At 34.0% G+C, this 25024-nt stretch overlaps 2 protein-coding genes across 2 annotated transcripts; one reads left to right on the top strand and one right to left on the bottom strand.

The window, feature by feature from the left end:
• The first annotated feature begins 425 nt into the window (after positions 1 to 425).
• LOC21394829 lies at positions 426 to 3865 on the top strand. The gene is made up of 4 exons (XM_024167648.1): positions 426 to 2420; positions 2564 to 2824; positions 3237 to 3356; positions 3440 to 3865. The coding sequence occupies exons 1-4, from the start codon at positions 1254 to 1256 to the stop codon at positions 3485 to 3487; spliced, it is 1596 nt and encodes a 531-aa protein (XP_024023416.1). The 5' UTR covers positions 426 to 1253; the 3' UTR covers positions 3488 to 3865.
• A 7397-nt stretch (positions 3866 to 11262) lies between these two features.
• On the bottom strand, positions 11263 to 20241 carry LOC21394827 (disease resistance-like protein DSC1). The gene is made up of 8 exons (XM_010101267.2): positions 19594 to 20241; positions 16106 to 17198; positions 15669 to 15968; positions 14198 to 15544; positions 13471 to 14101; positions 11914 to 11973; positions 11628 to 11751; positions 11263 to 11514 (listed from the first exon to the last, which is right to left on the bottom strand). The coding sequence occupies exons 1-7, from the start codon at positions 20082 to 20084 to the stop codon at positions 11660 to 11662; spliced, it is 4014 nt and encodes a 1337-aa protein (XP_010099569.1). The 5' UTR covers positions 20085 to 20241; the 3' UTR covers positions 11263 to 11514; positions 11628 to 11659.
• Between the last annotated feature and the right edge of the window lie 4783 nt (positions 20242 to 25024).

Below are 25024 nucleotides of genomic sequence, written 5' to 3'. Positions count from 1 at the left end.
TTTTTTTATTCAAATAAAAAAATTTAAATTAATAAAATTTAAACTAACTAACCAAACACGAGCATTGAGCAAAATATATTTCACAGCTCAGATGCGTTGACATGTCACGATCCCGATACTTTCTCTCTCTCTCTCCTGACAATCTTATCCCAATTTCCCACCCAAAGAAGGCATCCTTTCTCTGCAAAATTCGAATCTACCCGCCTTCCCATGGCCCACCACTCCTGTCCCAATTCACTCCTCCACCGTTCCTAATACACCAAGACTCTGCTCCTCACATCGAACGGTCTACATCCATTAATCATACTTTAAAAAGCGTACGTCTTACAACACAGTATCACCGCTTCGTCTCAGCCACGCGAATCTTGCGTATCATATTCTTTCTTAAAATAATCGCCAAAATAAAAAATCCCTCTTTACGAAGCGATAATAGTCTGTTAAAGAAAAGAAAAAGGGTTTGGTTTCCGTTTTCCTTCTCCTTTTTCTCTCTGATTTTCCCACTCGTTTTCTCTCCCTCCAAACAGATATTGAAATTGAAATTCCCTTGTTATCTGCGTGCAAATGGAGATGGCTATGGAGGATTCATATTCCCATGCGCTTCTCTTTCTTGCTCGCGCCGCGCTTCTCTTGGACGGACGGACACCGCGGTTTTCGAAGAATCCAATACAGAATACGCCGCGAATATGTAAATTCAGCTCTTTCTGAGCTCATTTCTTGGTTTTTCGCACTTGTTTTTTTTTGTTCCTTGATTTGTACTGCTTGGAACTGAAATTCCACGGAAAATTTACATGAAGCCGACTCTAGGGTTGTGGTGAATTTTGGCGGAATTTTGTTAGGACGTGGGTAAATTCTTGGCATCTTTACTTTCCTTGATGAATAGTTTCTGGAATTTGACTTTTAGAGTTTATGGAAAGTTGTTTGTAAAATTTGAGTGGCATCCTATGGTTTCACATGGTTGGTGAAGTGTTTGTGGCTTTGGTCTCTTGTTCTTCGAGAAATTTGAGCGGATTTTGAATTTTATTTCAAGAATTTCACTAAGCTCTTGTGAAACTCGTTCGATAGTTGCCTTAATTCCTCGTCCAAACTATCTGGTTATCGACGTGAGAGTACGGGTTCATATAACTCTTCGATAGCTTTCTTGTTTCCAACGTCAAGGGATTTGTTTGAATATAAATTTGAAGATTGGATAGTCTTATAGGATCAACAGAGGGATTTCGAAGTTGAATTTGAATTCTTTTGGCGGGAAAACTTGCATGGCTGGAAGGGGGATTTTAGGGTTTCCGAAATCTAATGAATTAGCTGTTTCGAAAACCACTTCATGTAGTCTCAAGGACCAGGCAAAAAGAACTATTCTCCGCAATGTGAGGTCACAAGGGCACACCTATGTTGAACTTCGTGAAGATGGGAAAAAGTCCATTTTCTTCTGTACCTTGTGTTTAGCACCATGTTACAGCGATTGTGTCTTGTTTGATCACTTGAAGGGAAATCTTCACAATCAGAGGTTGTCAACTGCCAAGGTTACTCTATTGGGACCAAACCCGTGGCCGTTTAATGATGGTGTTGTTTTCTTCAATAATCCAACTGAGAATGATGATGATACGGTGATTTCAAATGGCAATCAAAGTAGGTTGTTGGAGTCTCAAGACAGTGAGAACAATCTCGCTATAGTCACATATGGTGAAAATTTGGAAAGCTGTGCCAACGGGCATATTATGGTTGATGAGCTTGGGCATCAAAATGAGAATCCAGATTCTGCAGGCAATCTGGCTGGTTCTGGAGAAAATTGTGCTGTGTTGATCCCTGGTGTTCGAGCTGGGGATGAAATTGCTAATGTAGAAGTGAGGGAAGTGGGTTATGGACTTATTTCTGTAAGATTTCGTGAGAAGGATGGTGTCTCTAATGATATTAGCAGAATATGGTGCGAGTGGCTGGGGAAAAAAACTATTGAGGATGAGGATTTCTTGAAGGTTCCTGAGCATGATTTCGCTATTGTCACCTTTAGCTATAATAATTTCAGTTTAGGAAGAATGGGTCTTCATGATGATGTGAAAGCATTGCTCTGTTCTAGTCCTGCAGCTGAAATGCAGAACGGGGATGTCTCTAGTAGGAAAAGAAGGAAGTCATTTTCTGACCCTGAGGATTCTAGTGAGAATTTGAGTAATCAGTATGATTCATGTGGGGAAGATTCTTCAGCTTCTGCTGTAACAAGCTTGATGTTAGACCAATATGATGATCAGCTTCTCCAGACTAGATTCATATCAAACAAGGCTATAAGACGGGAGTTGAGACGGCAACAGCGTATAGCTGCTGAAAGAATGTGTGACATCTGCCAACATAAGATGCTTCCTGGAAAAGATGTGGCAACACTAATGAACGTGAAGACTGGAAGGCTGGCTTGCAGCAGTCGAAACACGAATGGGGTAAGAGACTAAATAACTTGCGTCTCTTTCCTGTTCTTTTTAATCTCTTTCTAATTTTGCTCCTATACTTTCGCTGTTACCATTACACTCCATTTTTGTTTCCAAACTCAGTCATTTGCTTATTTAATTTATTTTGCATGCAGGCTTTTCATTTATTTCATACTTCCTGTCTCATACACTGGGTACTTCTATGTGAAGTTGAAAAATGCACAAATCAGTCAGAGGCTCCAAAAGTTAAACGAAGATCTCGTAGAAAAGCTGCTTCGAAGTGCAATGAAGTGCTAAATGATAGCGAGGTGAAAGCTTTCAGGACCCCAATTAACCGTGTTATCTGTCCAGAGTGCCAGGGGACTGGTACAATGATTGATGGAGAGGACGAGAAACCAACTGTACCGCTCTCAAAGGTTTGCACTCTGCTTCACAATTTTATTATATTTTTTTACCTGTTTAGGTCTTCATTTTATCTTTGATACACCCCTTTCTTTTTTCTATTTGCCTTGAATGTCCAAAGAAAATATCATGAACAAAGTTTCTTTTTCCTTCAGGGAAAAGCAACGAGAATAGGGTACTTTCAAACACAATCAACGTATTTTTGTTTATATTTACTTTTTTTTTTCTAATCAAGTAAACATAATCATTAAGCTTTGATGATCCAAAAAAACTGATAAGGAAATAAATTTCTTTAGATAGAGCTCTATAAATCTTGGATTAAACCCTGCCTGAAAAGAAGAAGTGGAGCTGAATATCTAGGTGGTGAAGAGCTCTTAGAAAATCTCTATTTCTATTCTATCCATAGTAATTTCGTTTTGTTTTCAGATGTTCAAGTATAAGATAAAGGTGAGTGATGCACGTAGAGCATGGATGAAGAGTCCTGAAGTGTTGGGGAATTGCTCAACAGGGTTTCATTTCCCTTCCCCAGCCGAAGAAACAATTCAGGTTTTGCTAAATTTCGGGAAGAGATTTCCTTTAAACGATAGGGCATTAATCACGTTACTAATTATAATTCTCTTGGATCATAGGAAACGGTGGAACCACTGAAGTTTCTGCGCTTCTATGGAGCTCATTGAATTTGGATTCGAGAATTCCCAGAGATCGGCAAGTGAATTTAGTTCGTCCTGGCCTGTAAATTTTACTTTTAACATGCAACCTTTTCGCGCATTTGCACTAGCTCAGCTATGAGCTTTTGTGGACTAATGCAATGAGATTGTATATACGTGTTGCTTGATCCGCAGGTGCATCTGGTATACATTGCTGAGATACATGCGCATTGTAAAAGAACCGGTGACAGATGGTAGATTTGACTCTTGAATGCATCAGCATTTCATAAATCCCTTTCTCCCTCCCTTCCACTTGATTGAACACCTTGTTTAATTGTAGTTTATGCTTGGGTGGATCTCCTTAGCTGAGGCCAAACTTACAAGTATGAAAGACAACACTATTAAGATTCTACTATTCTCATTTTTTTTTTTTTTTTTTTTTTTTTTTTTTTTTTTTTTTTGTCCCTGAATGTGCTCCTTCCATTTTGGCTCAAATTTTAAAATGTTACAGTTCGCTTCTCCATCCATCAACAAATTCCACATAGGGCTGTAAGATTTCGTTCTGAAACCTAACTAACCTGTCCTACCCTACCCGAAAGCATGGTTTTTATTTTTTTTTTTCGGATTAAAATAGCCCCAACCCGCACTGTTCGGGTTGGGGGACGGGGCGGGCATCATGTGATCCGATATACACTGACCTGGCCGTGTGAAGATGGAGGGGTGTTAAAAAAAACCCTAAATCCCCATTCACTTTCAATTTCAATCTTTCACTTCTCAGTTCTCTCTCACTTCTCACTCCTTCACCTCCCCTGGCCGCCGCCTCAGTTCTCACTTCTCCATTCTCAGTTTTTCTTCTCACTTCTCAGTCTCGCCTCCCTGGCTCCCTCGCCGCCGCCTCATTTCTCGCTTCTCAGTTCTCAGTTCTCAGTCTCTCTTAGTCTTTGACTCTCTGTTCCTCTTCTTCTCACAATCGCTGTCTGTTGCCTGTCCCTCGCCGTATCTTCTTCTTGTGAACATCGTGAAATAAATGCGTTTGGTTGATAGATTTTGGTCACATCCACAAAATCAACAAATATTCTCCTTTTTTATTATTAATTATTAATTATTAGAATCTCTGTTATTGTATAGTAATTCAAGACGAAACAGAGAAGAAGAAGAAGCCTTCTGAAGAGGCCAAGTCTTTTGCGGAGACGCCCATGGCGAGTTCTTCCGGTGGTGCTTCTTTTGCTACACCTTCCTGGTTCACCCCCAGAAGGCGCTTACTTTGCTTTCAATGTGTCATTGTTTGATTCTTTTTCTGTCTTTGTTCTTGGGTTTTTGTTTGTTACCCTTTTTGGGTCATAAGAGTTGTTGAGCATTGAACTTTGATTTTCTTTGTTTCCTTTGTTTTCACCAAACCGACCAACTCGCAAAACCGAGCCTATCTGAGGTAACCCGAAGGGTTATAGGTTTGTGGGCTAAGGGGGTGTTGTGGCCTAAATTTTTCTCACCCAAATATGTGCAGCTCAGCCCAAATTTCAAGCTCAACTCAAGCCTACCAAGCCGAGTTACACCCCTAGTTCCACATTTGGTCATTTTGTCACAAAATTGTTAAAAGCTCAATAAATAGAGTCAATATCATATGTTTGGTCAATGAAGAATATTTTAGTCAAATTACAATTAAAAAATAAATGTAGTCCTCACTTTCTTCGGTTGCTTATTTAACCTTCCAGATTGCTTTCAGAGAGCAAAACCTTTTTTGTTTAATTTATTTGGCAGGGTTGTTTTGTCCAAAGGTACGTTCATTTCACCGATTTGAGTTTAGAATTCGAGTTTTGCTATAGTAAAAAATTCTCAAAAACAGTTACATTTAAATTTTTTTTTTTTTTTTTACTACAGTAAAAAGCTCTCACATAAAGTCACATCTCAACTCGAATTAAAAATTTAAATTAGCGAACTAAACGGACTCTAAATTTTAGGTTGGTTTAGATTAACGTAACCATAAGGTTGGGTTTAAAGTTAACATAGCCTGTTGGGTAAAGTTATGAGTCTCACGTAAATTACATATATGCCACTAAAATCCAATAACTTTACATTTATGCCATCTTTGTTTTTGTTGTTGTTGTAAATCTATCAGACTATTCGACAAGGTTAATTTGGTAAGATATTAAAAATCTTTTGAAGATATTTTCTAGTGAATCAAGTGACATAAATATTAAGTTTATACCATTGAGTGACGTAAATATAAAGATGAGTTTGAATAGTATTTCTTTATTTCTACCTTAAGCTTGAGAAGGTTGGGCTTCACAGTGACAATGGTTGATTTGTTCTATTATGGGATAAGGAGGGAAATAGTATAATTGTTAAAGTGATTAGTTAATTATAGTACATTTTTTTAAATAGTAAATTATAACATAATTTAATATTTTAAGTTTTAAATATTATTAAAAACTCAAAAATACCTCTAAACTTCATTTTCCACCTCACTCCTCCCTTTAAACATCTATTTTTTTAAAATAGTAAATTATAGCACATATATATATATTTTTAAAATAGGTAGATTATAGTCAAGTCTACCATAACCGGGACCGGCGGCTGGCTCCGGCGACCAGAGACCATTTTCTAACAACTTGTGACCGTTTTTCGGCGACTGGTGACCTTTTAACACTGCATTTATTGGTAAATACCGTATTTATTATTTAATACTGTATTTACTAGTAAATACCATATTTACCTGAAAAGTCGACCACCGACTTCGGCGACCGTTTAACGCTATATTTACAAGTAAATATCATATTTACCCAAAACTCCGGCCACCAATTTTGGTGACCGTTTAACACTGTATTTGTTGGTTTTAGAAACGATTTTGAATGCATAATCGTGTTTCTACGGGTTATGTATAACAAAAATTTTCATAAAAGTTTTGAAACACTCTATAAAATATATTAATTTACACTAATTAGAATCGGATTAGGAATTATACCTAGCGACCGATTAGGATGATAACTTAAGTTCTTTGACCACGAACAGTCCTCACTCCAAGCTTGTTTGGAATACCCAAATTTTTCTCGTCAATTCATTGAATCTATGAAGACGTGTGTGTGGGCATACCTGAAACAAAATATGATTAACACTCGAAACACTCAAGTCTTCCATGAGCACCAACTCATGCATGACATGGAACTGGGAATGGAACTTTTCTTCTCTATTTTTTCTCTCAGGTTACATGCCCACCTCTAGTATGTTACACACTAACCAACTGTGTGTTACATGCCTACACTAGACATGGAAAGAAGTAAAGAAGTTACACGCCTTGTCACTAGCATGTTACACACTGTCTAATAGATTATTACACGCCTATCACATAGGTGATGAGGACATCAGGGATGCAAGGATACCCACTATCCAATTCAGGTCCCAGTTGGTCCGGTGATGAGGTATCGAGCCATTACATGGCCAAATTCGCATGACATTCCCAGATACACGTGCAAGGGCAAGACCAAGAGGATTAGGCGTATTTTCCAGCTAGGAATCAAGTCAAGATTGCAGAAAAAAACTTGATTTCATCCTAATCTTATCTTTTTAGATTTAAGTTTTAGTTTTAAACATTTAAATTCCATAATAGGCGCTTAGAGGGAAGGAGTTGGATTTAAATTCGGATTTCTTCCCTAGGATAAGCTTTAAGGCATTTTTAAGGAGGGAGTTAGAGTCAAATTCGGATTCCTTCCATAGGATTATCTTTAGGCGTGTTTTATCTTATCTTTAGGTGATTATATTGCTTTAGACTCTACCTCATTAAGTGTAGATTAGGACTTGTACAATTTTTAAACTCTTCATGTTATTTTTGGCTATTTAAGGCTGAAATTTGATTAATAAAATAAGTTTTTGATGTTTATTCATATTTGTGAGATATTCTTCTTGAGTTCTTGAAGAAACTTTCCGAACTTATCAACGTTTCCTTGTGGCATTCAATTCGACTTATCAAACGAATTTCCATCCTCGTTTGTGGCGTCTTTCACCATACCAAGGTTCTTGCTTTGCTAAGCAATGAGTCGAGGTTTCCATCAATTCTTGAAGATCTTGAATCGAAATCCCATATTTGGTTACGGGTTTTGTCACGTTGTTGGCGGGGTTAGTATCAATTGGGAAAGAGAGAAAAAATTGTGTTCTTCAATTTCTGCAACCTTTTATTTATAGAGTACGTCTCAGAGTCCTAGAGAAACTTATCTTATCTCTTAAGATAAAGTTTTAGAAAATAAGAGATTATATTTTATTTTTAAATCCAATTTAAAATTAAATAATATTCCCATTTAATTTTGGAACAATTTTCTCTCTTATGTTGTGGATAAAATTCGGCCACCACAGGGATAAGTCCCCTGTGGTTGGCGCTTACTGTAGATAAGGAGGAGATTAAGTGCCTGTTTAGAACCCTTTTCAAAAACATTTTTCATATTTTCCCAGGACCAAAAAATGAAAATGCCCTGAGATACGCGTTTGGCACCGCATTGTACGAAAAGTAAAATTGAAAACGTTTTGTAATTGTTCCCAAAAATACCGAGAATCTGAAAACGATTCATAATCATTTTCCTTTCCTATTTTCATTTTCCCCATCTTAATCCTTCTGTTTATTTCCTTTCCTTGACATGCTGAAGAAGGCCAAGAGCACGACAATGGCGATCCACATCACCAGTGTCGCCAGCACCATCACCGTCAGAGCCACCACCATCGACACGACCTCGAACACTGCTCCGAGAAGCACGGATGCGTAAAGAGCGGGCCAACCGAAAGTTGATGATGATGATTTCAATTGCAGATTGTACCAAGAAAGTATGGATTTGAGAAAATTCCAAGAGGAGGTTAGGATTATTGTGTACACTAGGACAAATATGCATACCCATGTTCGCCTTTTGCTCATGACTCTTAGAAATAGCGTGTACGATGAAGATGTTCTTTCTTGTTCTTCTTCCAAGTTATCTGCCATGGAAAAAGCTTCACTTGTTTTTGTTTTTTTTTGTGGGTTTGATTTTGGGTTTTCTTTTGATAACTCTAGATTTTTAGAGGAAAAAAGATTGAACACTTTTACTTTGTGTTGCTCTGTTCTATTGGCTTTGTTTTGTTTTTTTTCTTTTTTTTTTGGGTTGGTTGGATTTCTGAATTTGGGTTTTGTGTGTTGTCGGTGTTGATTGTTTTCCTTTACATTTGTTAGAGTCGTGCGTAAGTAATATGTGTGGTAATTGGTATCCTAATTGTTTACTATTTACGTATGTTAAGACAATTGAAAAATAGTAAGTATAAAATATTTACATATATGAGATATGTATATATTATATTAATTATTAGTGTATTGATTGGGGAGTTTATTAATTATTTAATATATTATTTCAAATATTATTACATGTTTTCAAAAATGTAAAACCAAACGCAGTTTCAGTTTTTTTTTGTACAAAAAACAATCTCTGAATAAAACTACCAAACGCATTTTTAGAAATGATTACTGCCTGAGATTGAAAACGTTTTCATTTTCATTTTCATACAGAAAATAAAATCATTTTGAAACGGATTCCAAATGCACCCTAAATTTCTCCTTTATCCAGTTGTCTAATTTTGACTCAAAATTCAAATTCAAATTAAAGTCAAACTTAAATTCAATTTGAATTCTAATTGGATAACTTATCAAATAAGTCAACTAGATAACTTAGAGAGCAAGCAACTAAATCCCGGAGGGTTTCTAACAATGCTGGACGTGTGACACTTGTGATCTTCATCACATGTGTGTTCCAAATTCAAATTAAATAATCACATTATTTAATATCCAATTAATTATTTTTGAGTATTTTATTTTGAATTCCATAATTCTAAAAAAAAAAATCTCAATTTGTCCTTAGTGTCTTGTAGATTTACAAGGACGACATGGGGACTCATGGACCTATAATTCTGAGCTCTAATAAAATTAATAATTAATTAATTAATTCTATTAATTTTAAAGTTACTCCACTATAAACTTGGAATTACACTCTCGTAATTATAGATATAATTTACTTCCAAACTTTGAAGTGTTCATTTGATATAGTCATTACATATAGATCAATCTTCTATAAATAATTCATAATTAGAGTAAGGTGAAATCCGTTAACTTCTCTAACTACATCTTTATCCTTGGGTACCATTGATTCTCTAATGAATAGTATATTCATTAAACAAATTCATGAACACGAGCTCGTAACCGATTCAAGTACCGAATTAACTCTAAATAGAATTATTTATGTACTTCTTTATTCAAGATGGAATGGATTCCATCTTATATATTAACATTCCCGGCTACCTACTTTATCATGTCTCCAAGATACAAGGAATATGATTTAGAATATCAAAATTCACACTGAGTAAGTCAAAAGATACAAATCCATAAATAAGAGTATGCTAATAACTCATGATTGAGATCGTTCTATATATGACCATTGGTAGACTCAATTCGAATTTCTATACTTCTACGAAAATTATCAGAAATTCAAATCGTGTCTGTGTCCCGGTTCCACATAATCACATTATGTGTAATACAATCATTCAATATCCTTTCATATTAACAGTGCGGATAACACCGTTCTAATTTTAATGAGAATGACATGTATTAGTAATATTTTTAATTAAAGATTCTGAAATTTTAATTAAATTCATTATGAACACATTTCGATTTATCCTTAAATATTATTCTCTCGTATATAACTCTTATATACAATATTTAAGGTTACATAAATAAACGTGAAATTGTCAATGATATTTATAAAGTATTCAATAGTACATACACATAAATAATGAAATTTCTCTTTTATTATATAAATAATAATATTATTTATTTCATTTCATGCTTTTAGGACACAATTTTTAACAGTATTTACTAGTAAATATTGTAAAACAAGAAGAAGAGGAAAGGAAAGAAAAAGTGAAAAGGATAAAACTCGAAATAAGAAATTTATTTTAGAAGCAAAATCAGGATGCTATAATTTACTATCATTTAAAAAATATGCTATTTATTTTAAACATAAATGTGAAATGTACTATATGGTGTATTTTCCCTTGTGTTATTGACCACGTGGATTCGGCCTCTCTTCATGAGGGATAACATATTCTGATTAGCTTTGAGCATGGACAGTTCTCCCGACAAAAATTTTATCAAAATTTTGAAAATTTTGGTTGAAAATTTTGTATTTTGAAGATGCTGCAATATCTTTTAGCTGTAAAAATCGAAATATTAATTTCGGTGAGTTTGCCACGTAATTTTACAAACTTTAGGGAAATATCAGAGAAATTAAAAAAAAATTCATATTGTATATATCGGTAGTTAGATACATTTCTATTTTTATTGGTCATTATTATTTTTTTTTAATTTTATCAGTATTTTGTAGGATGCATAAGTATTTTTATCTCCTATTGACTACACTTTTAAATAGAATCACTTCGGATTCATTTGGTACGAGAATTTAAATGAAGATGATTCTAATTATGATTTTGAAATCAGAACTATTATTTATGATTTTAAGTTCAAATTATGATTCTGAAACCATGATTTAAAATCAGGAATTTGAATCACCTTGAATCAAGATGGGGTGATTTTAGAATTATGAGTGACATCGGATCAGATTCTGAATCATAATTCAGAATCATCCAAACTAAACACTGATTCAGAATCATAATTTAAAATTACCGTAAACAAACATTAATTCTGAATCAAGATTTAAAATCATAATTCTGAATCCATCTATCCCTCTCCTTTCCTTTTTGAAACAAAGGAAGTCCATATATTTATTATCCATATACTCGTGATTTTGGTAGCCAAAATGGTACAGCTTTCCATTAAGAAAACTCTGTCTATGCATGAAGAATCACAATGAAGTCGATAGTATTCCTGTTGAGTAAGATTCGGTTTTCAACATTTTCAACATTGTACTCTAATAATTCAATCATTGATCTAAAAAGTTGCTCCTTTCGATTTCTTAAACAAGGATATGGAAAAATACACAAGAAAGAACACAACAATCACAATCGCAGCCGCCGATTTTCCACCGGGAAGACGAACATTTCTGGAAAATAAAGGTCAAATAAAAGAAGAGAAAAGTAAATAATATGAACAACAAAAGCTAAAACAAAAAATTAAAGTAAGATATTAACAAATAATTCCTCTCTTTCAGTTTACCTTCATTATAAATCAGGTACAAGAAAATCCGGTCAATGAGTGGTTGAAGGGTCTTCTGTACTAGTATTAAAGTAATTCATTATATTTTCCATGAGCTCATCTAACTGCTGAGTTTCCACAGTATCTATATTCAAACATAGAAATAATTGATTAATTGTCACTTGACATAAATATATATGTATATATATATCAATATAATATGCTGGAAAAATTCAGCTTTGTTAAATGAGTGAAATGAAGCATGGCATTATTGATTGGAGCAGGGTTAACGAAAGAGGAGGCTTACTAATATCCAAGTTCTGGATTTCTTTTGAGAGCTCATCCAGTAGCTGCGCTTGATTAGTATCTGCACATCCAAAGATGCAATTATATCATTGCAATAAATATACAGGAAAGATTCAGCTTAAAGGCGAAGAATTATAAAAAAACATTACTTAATTTGAACAGACACAAAAAAGAAATAAGCGCCTGTTTTGGGAGAATTTGTGCTTTTATTTTTCAGTAGTAGAAGAAGTATAAGTCAGAGTTTTTTAATTAGTCTTAGGATAGTACATTAAAAAACGCTTTTTAATTTCAGAAGAGTTTTTAAACTTGTTTAGATAAATAAGTCAAAAGTACTTATTATTACAAAAAGTAATGTAATATACGGATATGAGTGGAATTTTTAATTTTTCGTTTACAATTAAGAGGATAAAAATGTAAGTAAAAAAGCTTTCCAATAAGCTCTTTTTTGATAAACACTCGTGAGGTGACTTGTTCTAAAAGAGTTTATAAAAGCCAAAAACACTTTTATTTGTTCATCCAAACTAGCTCAAAAGCAGTTTTTTTTTTTTTTTAAAACTATATCAGAAAAAGTAGCATTTTTCAAGCCAAACTAAACATGAGAGTGACGGGCTTAGATTAATATTGCACATTGACATCAAATCTAAAAAAGTAGCTGAGGGAGATAGAGAGCAAAGGGGGGACCTTCATCCTATTGTGTTTGGAATTGATCATTCCCTCCTCAAATCTCTTCATATACATTTGAGATTTTTCTTGTTTTTTTGAAACTTGGAGGTGAGGGGATTTGAACTCCACACTTTGTGACGGAGTCAATGTTAGAATTACCACTAGGCTACTTTATAGGATTTGAAGTCCCTCACTTTCAATCTATTACCTTTCCTTTTTCCTCTTACCAAACAACTATAGCCATAGGTACCAAAATTCTTCCACTAACTCCACTCTAGTGAAATTAGACACAATTCCCGTTCATTTCACCGATTCGAGTTTAGAATTCGAGTTTTACTACAATAAAAAGCTCCCAGAAACAGACACATCTAAATTTTTTACTACAGTAAAAGGCTCTCATATAAAATCACATCTCAACTCGAATTAAAAACTCAAACCAGCAAACTAAACAGGCCCTAAATCTGTTTCAAGTTTTTACAAAGCTTCGACTAGGTTGGCACTCTCATGTCCCCATCACTTAGGCCTATCAAATTAGCATTCTTATATATATATATATATATATGTATGTATATATACATGTATTGTGAGTAAACACATAAATGTAGATAATTGCAAAATGCTCCTCACTATCTCTTTTTCATCGGTATTTATTTAACATAATATATAGACGTGAGGGGTGCAATATAATATATATAATATTTATTGAATGCAATAAGAAATTTATTTTCTCTTCTGTATGTTGTGGGAAAATATAGTTCTTTTAAGACGACCATAGCAAAAAGCCTAAACTATATTATTTGTAATAATTGTTTTTGGATTTTGTACCACAGTCCATTTAATTCAATCATAGAGGGAATTCTCACTTGAGAAAAATACAGAGAGAGACTTAATTTACCACTTTCGCGTAGTCCTTCATCTTTTCCTTCGCCAATAACGAAGTGAACTGCTCCATTGCTATTTGGTTCAGGCTCGTCAAAGGCGGCATCTGACTGGCCAAATTCGTATTGATTGTTGACAAAATGAAATTCCTCTACATCTTGGAGGGATAGTAGGCGAACACCACATCTTTTAACTATGCAATCATTGGACTCAAGAAGTTGTCCCCAGTCATTTCTAACCAAGAACTCAAATGACACTTCGACGGCGCCATCGAAACAATCACGGTAGCTCTCATGCTTGTACAACATGAACACATGTTCAGAACTGAAAATTGTTCTTTCCAATTGCTCCAGCTCACCATTTTCCCAACATGGGAAACTCCAAGAAAGTGTGTCGCTTTTGCCATGTTCGGTTTTAAAATGGAGTTCGCAGTAAAAGTTCAAATAGTTGAAAGTACAATGATAGTCCCCAAATGCAACAACTGCGCATAAAGCAAACCCCAAGAAGTTGGTATCATGCCAATGCGGAGAGAGCTCGATATTTATCGAAGATTTCTCAGATTGATGGTTGAACCACTTTGGAATTTCAAGTCCCGGAAAACAGACACTGACCTCAAGATATTCGGAACTTTTCAAAACTTCTGAATCCTGTGACATGAATAAGAATCATCATGATTAATTATTATTTCAAATATTAAAAAAAAAAAAGAAGAAAAAACTCTAGTTTAGCAATACGAGACATACTTCCAGTTCTTCAGGATTTGATACAGATATTGTTGATGTCTGCAAAACTCTAGATTGGAATTCAGTCATTGTATTGTCGCGTGCATTTTGATTTAATTTTAGGCAACCATAAAATAGAAAATCCCAGCTATGAATAACATTATAGTCAATGTGGCCTTGAGTGAATGCTGTCTTTGAATGTGATACTTCCGCCAATAACTCACATCCACTTGCATTAAGAGACTCCAAAGACAATGGAAGTTGCGGCACAGATTGTAGGTTCTTGCAATCGCTTAACTTGAGAACCTTCAACTTCGAAACTTGTTTAATGCTTGCAGGTATGCTACAAAACATATTCCCTCTTAGATCCAATGTTGTTAATGAGGATAGACAGCTTAGTGAATCAGGGATTTCCAATACATTGCAGTAGCTGAGGTCAAGATAAGCCAAATGACACAAATCACTCATGGGCGGCAAATTTTCAAGTTTTGAACAGCTAGAGAAGAAGACACTTTCAAGACGGTGCATGTTGTAGATACTGCATGGGACAAACTCAAGATTTTCGCACGATCGCATACTCAAAGAACAAAGCCCAACGAGTTTTTCAATCGAAAATGGTAGCCTTTTTATTCCCGTTTCACGTAAATCGAGCTGCTCTAAAAGCTCCATAGGCTCCAATATTTCAGGGAAGTCTTCCAAATTTGTGCAGCCATCGAGATCAAACAAGCCTAGAGATTTCAACTTACAAATGCTGGGTGAGATACTCTTAAGCCTTTTGCAATTACCGAGATGAAATGTCTTGAGATAAGAGAGACGCATAACTGATGATGGCACTTGTTCTAATGCTGTCTCTCGCAAATTTAGGTCTCTTACATTCTTGGGAACTTCTGGAAATTTGTCAAGAGATGAGCAACCAGATAGATTAAGAACATGCAGAGACTCCAACTTACTAATGCTTGTTGGAAGATTCTTAAGCCATAGACAGTTGCTAAGGTTCAATGAAACAAGGTTGTTCACAGAGCAAATTGATGATGGAAATATTTGAATTGCAGTGTTACTTAAATGTAAATATTTCATATTCCCATCAAATCGTGAGAGAGATTTGAGATTAGAGCACCCATCGAGATTAACAGTCCCGAGAGCTCGTGGATGAGGTCTTTCTTTAAGACAACAAATGTCTTCGCAGTAGCCCATATCTAAAGAGGTGCGAAACTTGTCTAGAGTTTTGAATATGAGGGAAGGAACTTGAAGTAAACTTATGCAACATTCAAGATTGATACTCTCGAGATTTGGAGCACGGGAAAGATCCGGGACTTGAGTCAGGCGCTTGGAGTGACCAAGATCGATATGTCGCAAGTTTATAAGATCCTGTAAAAAGTAGAGGAGTGATAATAAGAATTATGGATGGGCGCACAAAACTTAGACACGAATTTATTAGTTTCCGGACCATAAATTTTCAAAATATGCAAGTCGCAACGGCAGTAGAACATACCTGGACCCCATCCCAAAGGCGCTCAAGTTGGCTATAGCGCATGTCAAGTTCAACAAGATTCCGGGGAATAAAACTTGATGGCAGAGATTTCAATGGGTACTCATACCAATCAAGATATCTAAGCGCATTAGGAAGAAATTGAAGAGTTAGAGGGAGATACACTTTGGATTCCTTGATGTGGCTCGAATAATAAACTCTGAGCAGTCTCAGATTACACATCTCTTTAAAGACCTCAGGACATAATTGAAAATCTCTAAACTCAGACATGTTTAGGAAGATTCCTTCAATTGCTCCAGTCCCCTGACAGAAGAGAACAATTTATAGACAAGCATATATATAATTTACAAATACAAACATAAACACAAACACACACACACATTTCTTAAGAAGTAGTTCATGAAATTTAAAAAGAGAAGCTCACTCCAAGTTGTACGTACTTTTTGATGTTTGAAAACATGATTGATATCTTCAGCAATCCACAGCCTACTGCGCTTTCTAATCTCTTCGATAGATCGTACGATTTCCCAGCCCATTTCTTGTATCAAATCATGCATCCATAGTATGTTGCGGTCTTTGATGATTACGAGAGACTTATCAATAAGATCATCTATTCCTATTTTTGCAAAGAAACCACAAGCATCCAAAATTTGCTCCACATATTTTCTTTCCATTCCTTTGAAGAAACACGCGATGTCAAGAAATATATTCTTCTCTTTTTTATCCAGTCCCTCGTAGCTTACCCTCAATACATTCTGAATTTTAATGTTGGGAACTACTTCCAATTTATCCAACTCACTTTCCCAGTTCTCCTTTCTCTTGCCACGAAGGAAAGAGCCCAAAACTTTAAGAGCTAATGGAACGCCTTTGGCGTATTTCACAACCCTTTCTGACAACTCAATGTCATCTGTTGTCGGAGAGCTTCTTCTAAACGCATTGAAGTTAAAAAGTTGAACAGCTTCAGCAAAATTCAGTCTCTCAACTCCGTATATTTCGTCAACTTCATTCCTAAGCATTTGCATATCTCTAGTCGTTACAATAACTCTACTTCCAGGGCCAAACCAATTACGATCTCCAACAAAGTGTTCCAATTGATCCAAATCATTCACATCATCAAGAACAATAAGCACTCTTTTGCGGCGCAGTCTGTTCTTAATAAAAGTTGTTCCTACACACAAGGGTCCCATGTCCAAGTTTTCCTCCTCCAACAGTTTAGAGAAAAATGCTTTCCGTAAATAGTTTATTCCATGTTTTTCTGACTCTTCCCTCACATTTTCAAGGAAGCAGCAACCTTCAAATTGAGAGGCTAGTCCGTTAAATACAACGCTTGCAAGAGTTGTCTTACCTATACCGCCCATGCCCCAAATGCCGATTATTCGAACATCTAGTGATCCGATCCGTAACAATGGTATAATTTCTTCAATGCGTTTGTCAATTCCAACTAGGCCAAGCTTGAAATCATCAAAAGCTGAAAGACAACTCAACTTTTTTAAAACGTCTTCCACGATCGCCTCAACTAATTTGGACTCAGGCCTATAACATATAAGAAGGACAAATACAACAGTCAGTGACATCAAAATATTAATATGAAACAAAAGAACGCACGTAATACACACACATGCACACTTTTAGTCGTTTTTCATTTTTTATTTTTATTTTTTCCTTTCTCGAGCAGAGAGAGAGAGAAAGAGAGACATTAATGAGTTTTTTTTTTACACTAAAAATAATCTATTGATAAAACTACCAAACGCATTTTTAAAAATGATTTCATTCTGAGATTGAAAACGTTTTCATTTTCATTTTCATACAAAAAATAAAATCATTTTAGAACGAGTTCTAAACGCGCCCGTAATGTTGCATTTATTTTACATAACAGTACTCATGTTGAAAAGGTGTAACACCAAGAAATTTAAGTATCAAACGCTATTATTAATATTATTACACCTTTACAACGTCAATGTTAGATTGAAATGCTTCTCACTTCTTACAATAGAAATATGGTCTTTATAGCAGGACCATAGCATTGCCACGCGCACACATATATATATATATATATATATATATATATATACACACACATTACAATTTATTAAATAAAACAAAATAAAAAATGAGTAGTAATAACAAAGCCAAAACTGATAATGAATTCACAACATTAAAATATGGAAAAGTAACCAAATGTACCTATAATATACTCAAAAATTAAAACACAATAGTCATAAACCATAAATATTACTCTCAATTTTTCATTTAATAAATCAAAACTAATTATTTAACAATACTAGAACAAAAATAAAAACGAAGACAAATAAAACCTGTATCCCCTGAAAAAAAATTTATTAGTGTAAAAAGCCAAAGATTTTACAACTAAATAAGTACCCCTTGGTTTTATAGGTCAAATCAAAAGCTAAACAATCATAACTCATAGTCCACGCAGCTTTCACAAACTAAACAACTAAATAGAAAAGGAAATTAATACTAAGAAAAGAAACAAATTCCCATCCATTATCTAATCTGGTTTTTTATTCCAGATCTCCATTGCCACGTCTAAAAGTTGAAAAGTAATCGTTTTAGTTAATGCTTAAGGTTAAGCGATTGCTTAATTTGTTATAGCAAACCATATAAAACGTCATGCCATCAAATTATAGTTAAGGTATATATATATACTTAATTCTATAATTTGGTTGGTAACCACCAAATTTATTTTTCCATTATGTCAAATACTGTGTTGGCCTTAATCTTAGGTGATGATCCAAGGTTGCTTTTGTTCAAGTTGTTTAAAATGTTTGTATAAAAAAATCAAGAGGTACGTATGAATCATAAAATTGTAAAGTCTGATGGATTTTGAATATAGGATTAATTGTTTGCGGTTTTAGTGTTGAATATTACAGCAAACTTGTTTTGTTCAGTTAAATACTATATATATATATATATATATATAATTTATCTCAGTACAGGAGTGAAGGAGCTTGGACATTCTAATAATTAAATTAAGGGAGCTCAGTTTCTGGTGAATAGATATTCTGAGATAGAATGAGAAGAGATATAGAACTAAATTTCCCATTTGTAACCTCTGTTTAAATTAGGCCAATGGCCGTTTTAATGAATTTAAAGATCCGATAAAAAAAAAAAGAACAAAGCAATTTTGTAGTTAATCTGCGATCAATCATTGATAGATCACGGTTAAGTAGTGATAGGCGTAGTCAAACAGTGATAGACCACGATTAATAAATGATAACCAAGATCAAGCAGCGAGAGGCCGAGGTAAAAAAAAAAAAAAACATCCAAACCCTAAGTCACTCATTTTCTTTCTCTTTTTTCTCTCATTTTTTTCTCACTGCAAAGCTGCTGCCCCTACCTAACTCTGATGCCCTCTTATCTCCCATCTTGACAAAGACGCTCGTGGCCGTCCACTGACGCCACCCTAGCTCTGGCATCATCTCCATCGTGGAGATCTGCTAATTTTCATCAGCCTGCGCACTAGCACAAGCTCCGGAGAAGAAAAAAGTAGATCGGGGAAAGAGAGAGAAAGATCTGGGTAAGTTGGGTTATTTTTTTAAAATCTGAAAACTACTTACATTAATTTAATTGGGAGGTTGTTTTCAGCCACCCCACACGCACAATTTCCCTTAAATTAAATGAATTTCTTATAAATTGTTTGTTCATGAATGAAAGCAGAAGATGAACAACAATTATGGTGAGCCATGGATAATTAGAACGTGAGTGTGGAATTTTTCTTACCATAAAAAAGTTAGTAAAAATATATATTTTTAGGCCAAGTTAATTTTATCAATTTAAGTTTTTAATTCAAATTTTTACAATTAAAAACTCTAAAAAAATATCATATCTAATTTTTTTAATTATAGTTAAAAATTCTAAAAAAATATTCAAATCTTAACAAGGCCTTAATTTTTACTACTGTACTTACCTGGTAACCAATGAATCCCACCCAGATAGATTTGCTGCCGCTGTCAGTGCATTCCTCCATTGGTTCACTCTTCCCTTCTTGAACCTTTCTTCAAGCACAGTTAAGGCAATTCCATAACTTTCTTGTTGTTTCCGGATATGCGATGGATTTATGCGGTAGAATACAGGTACAACTAGGTGTCCATTTTTTTCCTTATTCCTAAGTATGTGCACGAGCTCATCCAAGCACCACGGAGAGGAAGCATAATTTTCCGAGAAAATAATTATGGAAAGCCTCGATCCATGGATTGCTTTCACAAGAGCTATTGAGATTTCATCTCCCCTCTCGAGTTTGTAATCGATATATGTTTCGATTTTCTTCCGACACAAAGCATCATAAAGATGACTAATAAAATTTTCACGGGTATCTTCTCCTCTGAAACTAAGAAAGACATCGTACTTTTCTTGTAAAGAAGAAGACGACGGCGACGACGAAGAACATATGTTAACCATACTAAAAATTCACAAATCACCAAACGAGCAAAACAATTCCTTGTTTTTGTACGTAAAGACTTGAAAGTTCCTTCTCTGGCTCCTAATTTCAGAAATAATATGATCAAAATTTTGCAGTATGTAACTGCAGTAAGACGAGGAAATTCCGAGCAGTTTCGTGGAAAGTTTTCAGCATGTGAAAGAATTAGTCGAGGACGGAAGTAGGGAAGAAACCATCAATGTGAAAGACAGGTAAACGAAGAAAAGCAACAAAAAGCAAAGGGAATCAGTCTGCTGAGATGTTATTATCGTACTACAGCAGTAACTAGTGGGACTGGCTTATTTTTCAACCATTCAAAATCTTTTTCTTCCTTAGTCCTTATGATTTTTGTTTTTTTTTTAAGTTTGATTTTTCAGCGCATGCTTTCTCCATAGAGTAACGGAATAAAAATTAAAATCACGATCTTGGTAATTACAACCGTTAGATAGGTAGATGAAATTATCTCACTACACGCAATGGATCTAAAAGTTTTATTTCATATCTTTCCTAATGTCGTCAAATTTTGTGTAATAATATTAATATTAGAGTTGAAAAAAATAATAGTTAAACTTAAACTTTTCCCTAAATTTTTTGAGTAAAATATTAATACAATGAAGACAAAAGCTCTAGTATTGCCGACTTAGTTATCTTCTTCTTCTTCTTCTTATTTATTTTATGTTTTTAGTTTTGTTAAGTATACTATAGTTGTCATCAATACTATTTAGTCAATGTCCTATTAAAAAAAAAGCAACTAAGATTCTATAGTTAATCAAATTCATTTACGAGATACTTACAAAAAATATTTGATGTATTGTAATTGGGATTTGGAGGTCTCTATTGCCACCCCTCTATATGCTTTTCTCATACTTCTCTTTTTTTTTGGAAAAATTTCATTTCAAATTTAACAAATTACATACTTAAAAATAGTCGCAAATGACTACCAACTACAAAGGAATTTGATTCTGATTATTGATTAGATCCACCAATGAAGTTGGATAAAGCACAGGCGCGAACTATATTCTTAAAGAAAATAACCCTTTTATTCAAACACAAGAAAAATTCTCTCCTCACACCTTTCTTTTGACATGAAAAAATTTTTACACCCCTTCAATAAACACAATTCTTTTCTTTAATGAACCTTTGAAAAATAAATCTAAACGAGTATTAAAAAAGATAAAAACTTATGTGCAAAAAGGAAACAATTCTGAAATCAAGAAAATATTTGATTTTGGAATGAATTTCATGTCGTTCAAACGTGGCGCTCATAATTTTAATGGAGTTAGCAACGCATATGATATAGACATTGTTTTATACTTTATGTGTGTGTATGTATATATATATAGACGAGTTTTTAAATGTTTTTACCGGCGGTTATCCGTTAAATATAAAAATTTGACGATATGATGTGATAAAAATTCAATCTCATTAAATTATCATAAATTTTTTAGTTAATTAGTCAATTTATTGTAACAGTATGATTAATATAATACGGTTAAAATAATAATATTCACTAATAAATAAATATTAGAGTGACCCTTAAAACACACCCCTATATGTATATATGTTAATTTTGATTGTCAAACACAGAAGGAAAAACAAAGAATATAAAGAAATATAATACTCATCTGGGTTTACAAAAGGTTCAAGGTAGTAAAAGTAAAGGAAATGTTGTGAATTTTATGAACATAAGAGCACGTTGTCGTAACAAGTAATAGAGGTGTGAGTATGAGTATCATTTCTGCATTAATTGCTTATGAAGTATTGAAATTATGTTAAACTGTAATTTTTTCTAAACAATTTGAAACGGAGATGATTGTAATGAAAAAAAAAAAAAAAAAAAAAAAAAAAAAAAAAAACTAGAATTAAACAGCATGCAAATCCAAATAGAAGAGAATCAACAAACTAAAAACTCTAAGATTTCCGATTTCATCGTAAGTAGTCCGGCTAGATTCTTCTGTCTCAATAATCTGAATTGTTATCCTAGTTGTAGTCGAGAATCCCAAATTTTCCACTTGCCTCTCCCAAAGTCTAACGAAAACAATGTTTGGTAGGAAAGAAAAGTAGAAGGAAGGAAGAAGGTGGAGGGATTTTAAGAGAAAAAATGAAAATGTAGGATGTTTGATACGAGAGAAAAGAGAAATGAAGAGAAAATAGAGTGAAAAATAATACATGTGGACCCTACCATTTTTTTTCTTTCCACAAGTGGGCAGAAAATGGGATGGAAATGGGGACAACTCATTAAAGTGAGCAAAATTACTAAACTACCATTTTCTCCGTCAACATCCAAGCAAAAAATTTAAGGGTATAAAAGTAATTTACGAGTAAGATTTTTTCGTTCCTCCCAATTTAACTTCCAATACTAAACAAGTGAATTTACGAGTAAGATTTACTAAACTACCATTTTCTTTCCATCTTCTTATACCAAACAACATAAAAGAAAATCAATTTCCTTTATATCATTACTATTTTCTATCACTTCTATATTTCCTTTCTATCATATTTTTTTTCCTTCCTACCAAACATGAGCTAATACACTATATTCCAACAACTAAATAGCAGTACCTACCCGTGATGTAAAAATGTTTACCCTACCATAAAAGCTGCCAAAGTACTAATAATTGAAAACGAAAAAAAAAAAATGTATAGTGATGGTCTTGTGTTCGGTCCTTGGGGAGCATAACATAGCTTTTTCTTTATTCTTGTGTAAGATAGCTTTGTTTTTTTCATTTAACAATTACTTTAAAAATGTGTAATATTAGTTTGTGGTTGATAAATTATTTGTTGTCACACGTTTATAAAGGCATTATTATTAAAATAAATGTCATTTTATCCTCTATTTCTACATGTTATATTTAGGATGGTCCTTGGTGAAAAACTGGAGCCTTTATCTATTTTTTTGCTAGATAGAGATCCGTAACAAAGCCAAAAACGACAACAAGGGACAAAAAAAACAGCAACAAGGAACAAAAAGAAACACTCCGAAAGGAAAAAAAAAAAACAAAACAAAAGCAAATCGAGAGGAAACATCGAAAAAGAAATAAAAGGAACAGTTACAATTAAGCCGAAGACAAGGAAATAAGTGAGGCCCAAAACTAGAGGAACCACTCCTCAGTATCCTTGAAAACAGTAAGGGGATGGACTACTGAGATAAGAAACCAAAAACAAGGGTAGTCCTGCTCCTCTCGGCTAAGTTATAGCTCGTAAAGTTACACGATCTATTAAATCAGGAGAAGTCTGTGATCTCGAAGACTTGGGAGAGAGTCTATCGCAATCCATCTTAATGTTTCGGAGAGACCAAGGACAATTAGTAGCGGAGCCTGTAACACTTGAGATAGCAAGAGCACTATCACTTTCAATGGATCTTGTTGAGAAGTCTGATTTGGAAGAAGCCTGAAAGGCGAAGCGAATAGCCTCCATCTCTGCCACTAAGGGATCTTTAGTTATGATTAGAGAAGTAGGAGCCATAACTATGTTTCTATTCTATCTGCCTGGCATCCACTCCACCACGTCCTTTTTCACTATCTGCCTGTAGTGTTTGGAAAACATCTCGAAAAAACCGTCCGGTCCCGAAGCTTTCCACAGATCCATAGACCACACAATTTTCATAATTTAATCCTCTATGGGCACCCTTGTGAGCTCAAGATTATTTTTCTAGTAACACAACTAGAGCAATTAAGCTTTCAAGGTTTGGAGGGAAAACATTACCTTCAGAGGAATATAGCCTCTCAAACTTTCGGACAAAGACATTTGTTATATCCTCCCTAGTATCGAGGAGAGCACTTGTTCCGTCTTTGATGTTGTAAATCCAATTTCTACGCATTCTAATTATAGTAGACACATGAAAGAAACGAGTACTCATGTCCCCTTATTGCAGCATTGAACCCTGGATTTCTGTTTCCATAACATTTCTTCTCTAAGCAAAAGCTCTTCCAGATTCTTAGATCAACGGAAATATGGAATGTTGCTCTTTCTTAAAACAATTTGAGGTGGAAAGAAAGGCCAATTCTCAAGTCATTCAATAACCTTTTGAGGGCTAGTGAAAAAAAAAAAAAAAAAAGAAAAGAAAAGAAAAGAAAAGAAAAAAAAAACCACCAACGAAATTATAATTTCCACCAATTGCACTTTTAAGTCCTGATTTGAGTTTTCAGTTCTAGATTTCTACAGTTAAAAGCTCTCAGAAAATGTTACATCTCAACTTAAAATGAAAATTCGAATCTACAAAACGAACGAGGCCTTAGTCTCATTCCTTGATTTAGAATATCTAAAAAGTACGCAAAAATGCATTTGAATATAAATGTTACATGTAGCACTTTTATTGTCAAACATTACATGATCTTCTTTAGGGAAAAAAAAAAGGGTGAAAGGGAATTTGAATTTTATAACTCAAGATATAGTTAAGTCGCCGGTACTTAAGATTCTTTTATTTAAGTGTGAGGAAAAGAGATAAATACTCTTTAAAATTATATGCATCATAATTTTTATTCCTTAATTTTGATTAATAATTTTTTTAATTAAATTATTATATTAATAAAATCGTATTAATCATGAATAATGAATAAAAAATTACACTCATTTACTTTTAAAAAAATAAACTGTACACTTTTGTCTTATATGACGTTTGGTTTATGTATTCAGAATTATTTTCATTTTACGTGTATTTTTTATGAGAAAAAATATTATAAAAAATCATAAATTATGATTCAAAATCAGTAACGAATATAAGAAATAAATGTCCCTTTTCTCTGTGGGGCCCATCATCAAACTCTTTCTCTTTCTTCTGTCTTTCTTCCTCCTCCTACCTTCTTCTATTCTTTCTCTGCAACTGCAAGCAATGTTGGCTTAAAAAAAAAAAAGAGTGAGGTTTGTTATGTAAAAAAAAAAAAAAGCAAAATAAAAATGAGTAAGAAGCTATATTAGTTCT

This window comes from Morus notabilis, unplaced genomic scaffold (assembly GCF_000414095.1).
Source record: "Morus notabilis unplaced genomic scaffold, ASM41409v2 Scaffold732, whole genome shotgun sequence".
NCBI classification, from domain to species: Eukaryota; Viridiplantae; Streptophyta; class Magnoliopsida; order Rosales; family Moraceae; genus Morus; species Morus notabilis.
Note: the sequence above shows the minus strand (reverse complement) of the source record. Positions and strands in the feature narration are given on the sequence as shown.

What these genes read in the sequence shown, in the direction of transcription:
- LOC21394829 (XM_024167648.1), top strand. Translation starts at nt 1,254, where the DNA reads ATGGCTGGAAGGGGGATTTTAGGGTTTCCGAAATCTAATGAATTAGCT. An exon ending in CAACTGTACCGCTCTCAAAG is followed by an intron (nt 2,825 to 3,236) that starts GTTTGCACTCTG and finishes TTTTGTTTTCAG; the next exon opens with ATGTTCAAGTATAAGATAAA. An exon ending in CAGCCGAAGAAACAATTCAG is followed by an intron (nt 3,357 to 3,439) that starts GTTTTGCTAAAT and finishes CTTGGATCATAG; the next exon opens with GAAACGGTGGAACCACTGAA.
- LOC21394827 (XM_010101267.2), bottom strand. Translation starts at nt 20,084, where the DNA reads ATGGTTAACATATGTTCTTCGTCGTCGCCGTCGTCTTCTTCTTTACAA. An exon ending in TGGGATTCATTGGTTACCAG is followed by an intron (nt 17,199 to 19,593) that starts GTAAGTACAGTA and finishes TATATGTTATAG; the next exon opens with GCCTGAGTCCAAATTAGTTG. An exon ending in GCCTTTGGGATGGGGTCCAG is followed by an intron (nt 15,545 to 15,668) that starts GTATGTTCTACT and finishes TACTTTTTACAG; the next exon opens with GATCTTATAAACTTGCGACA.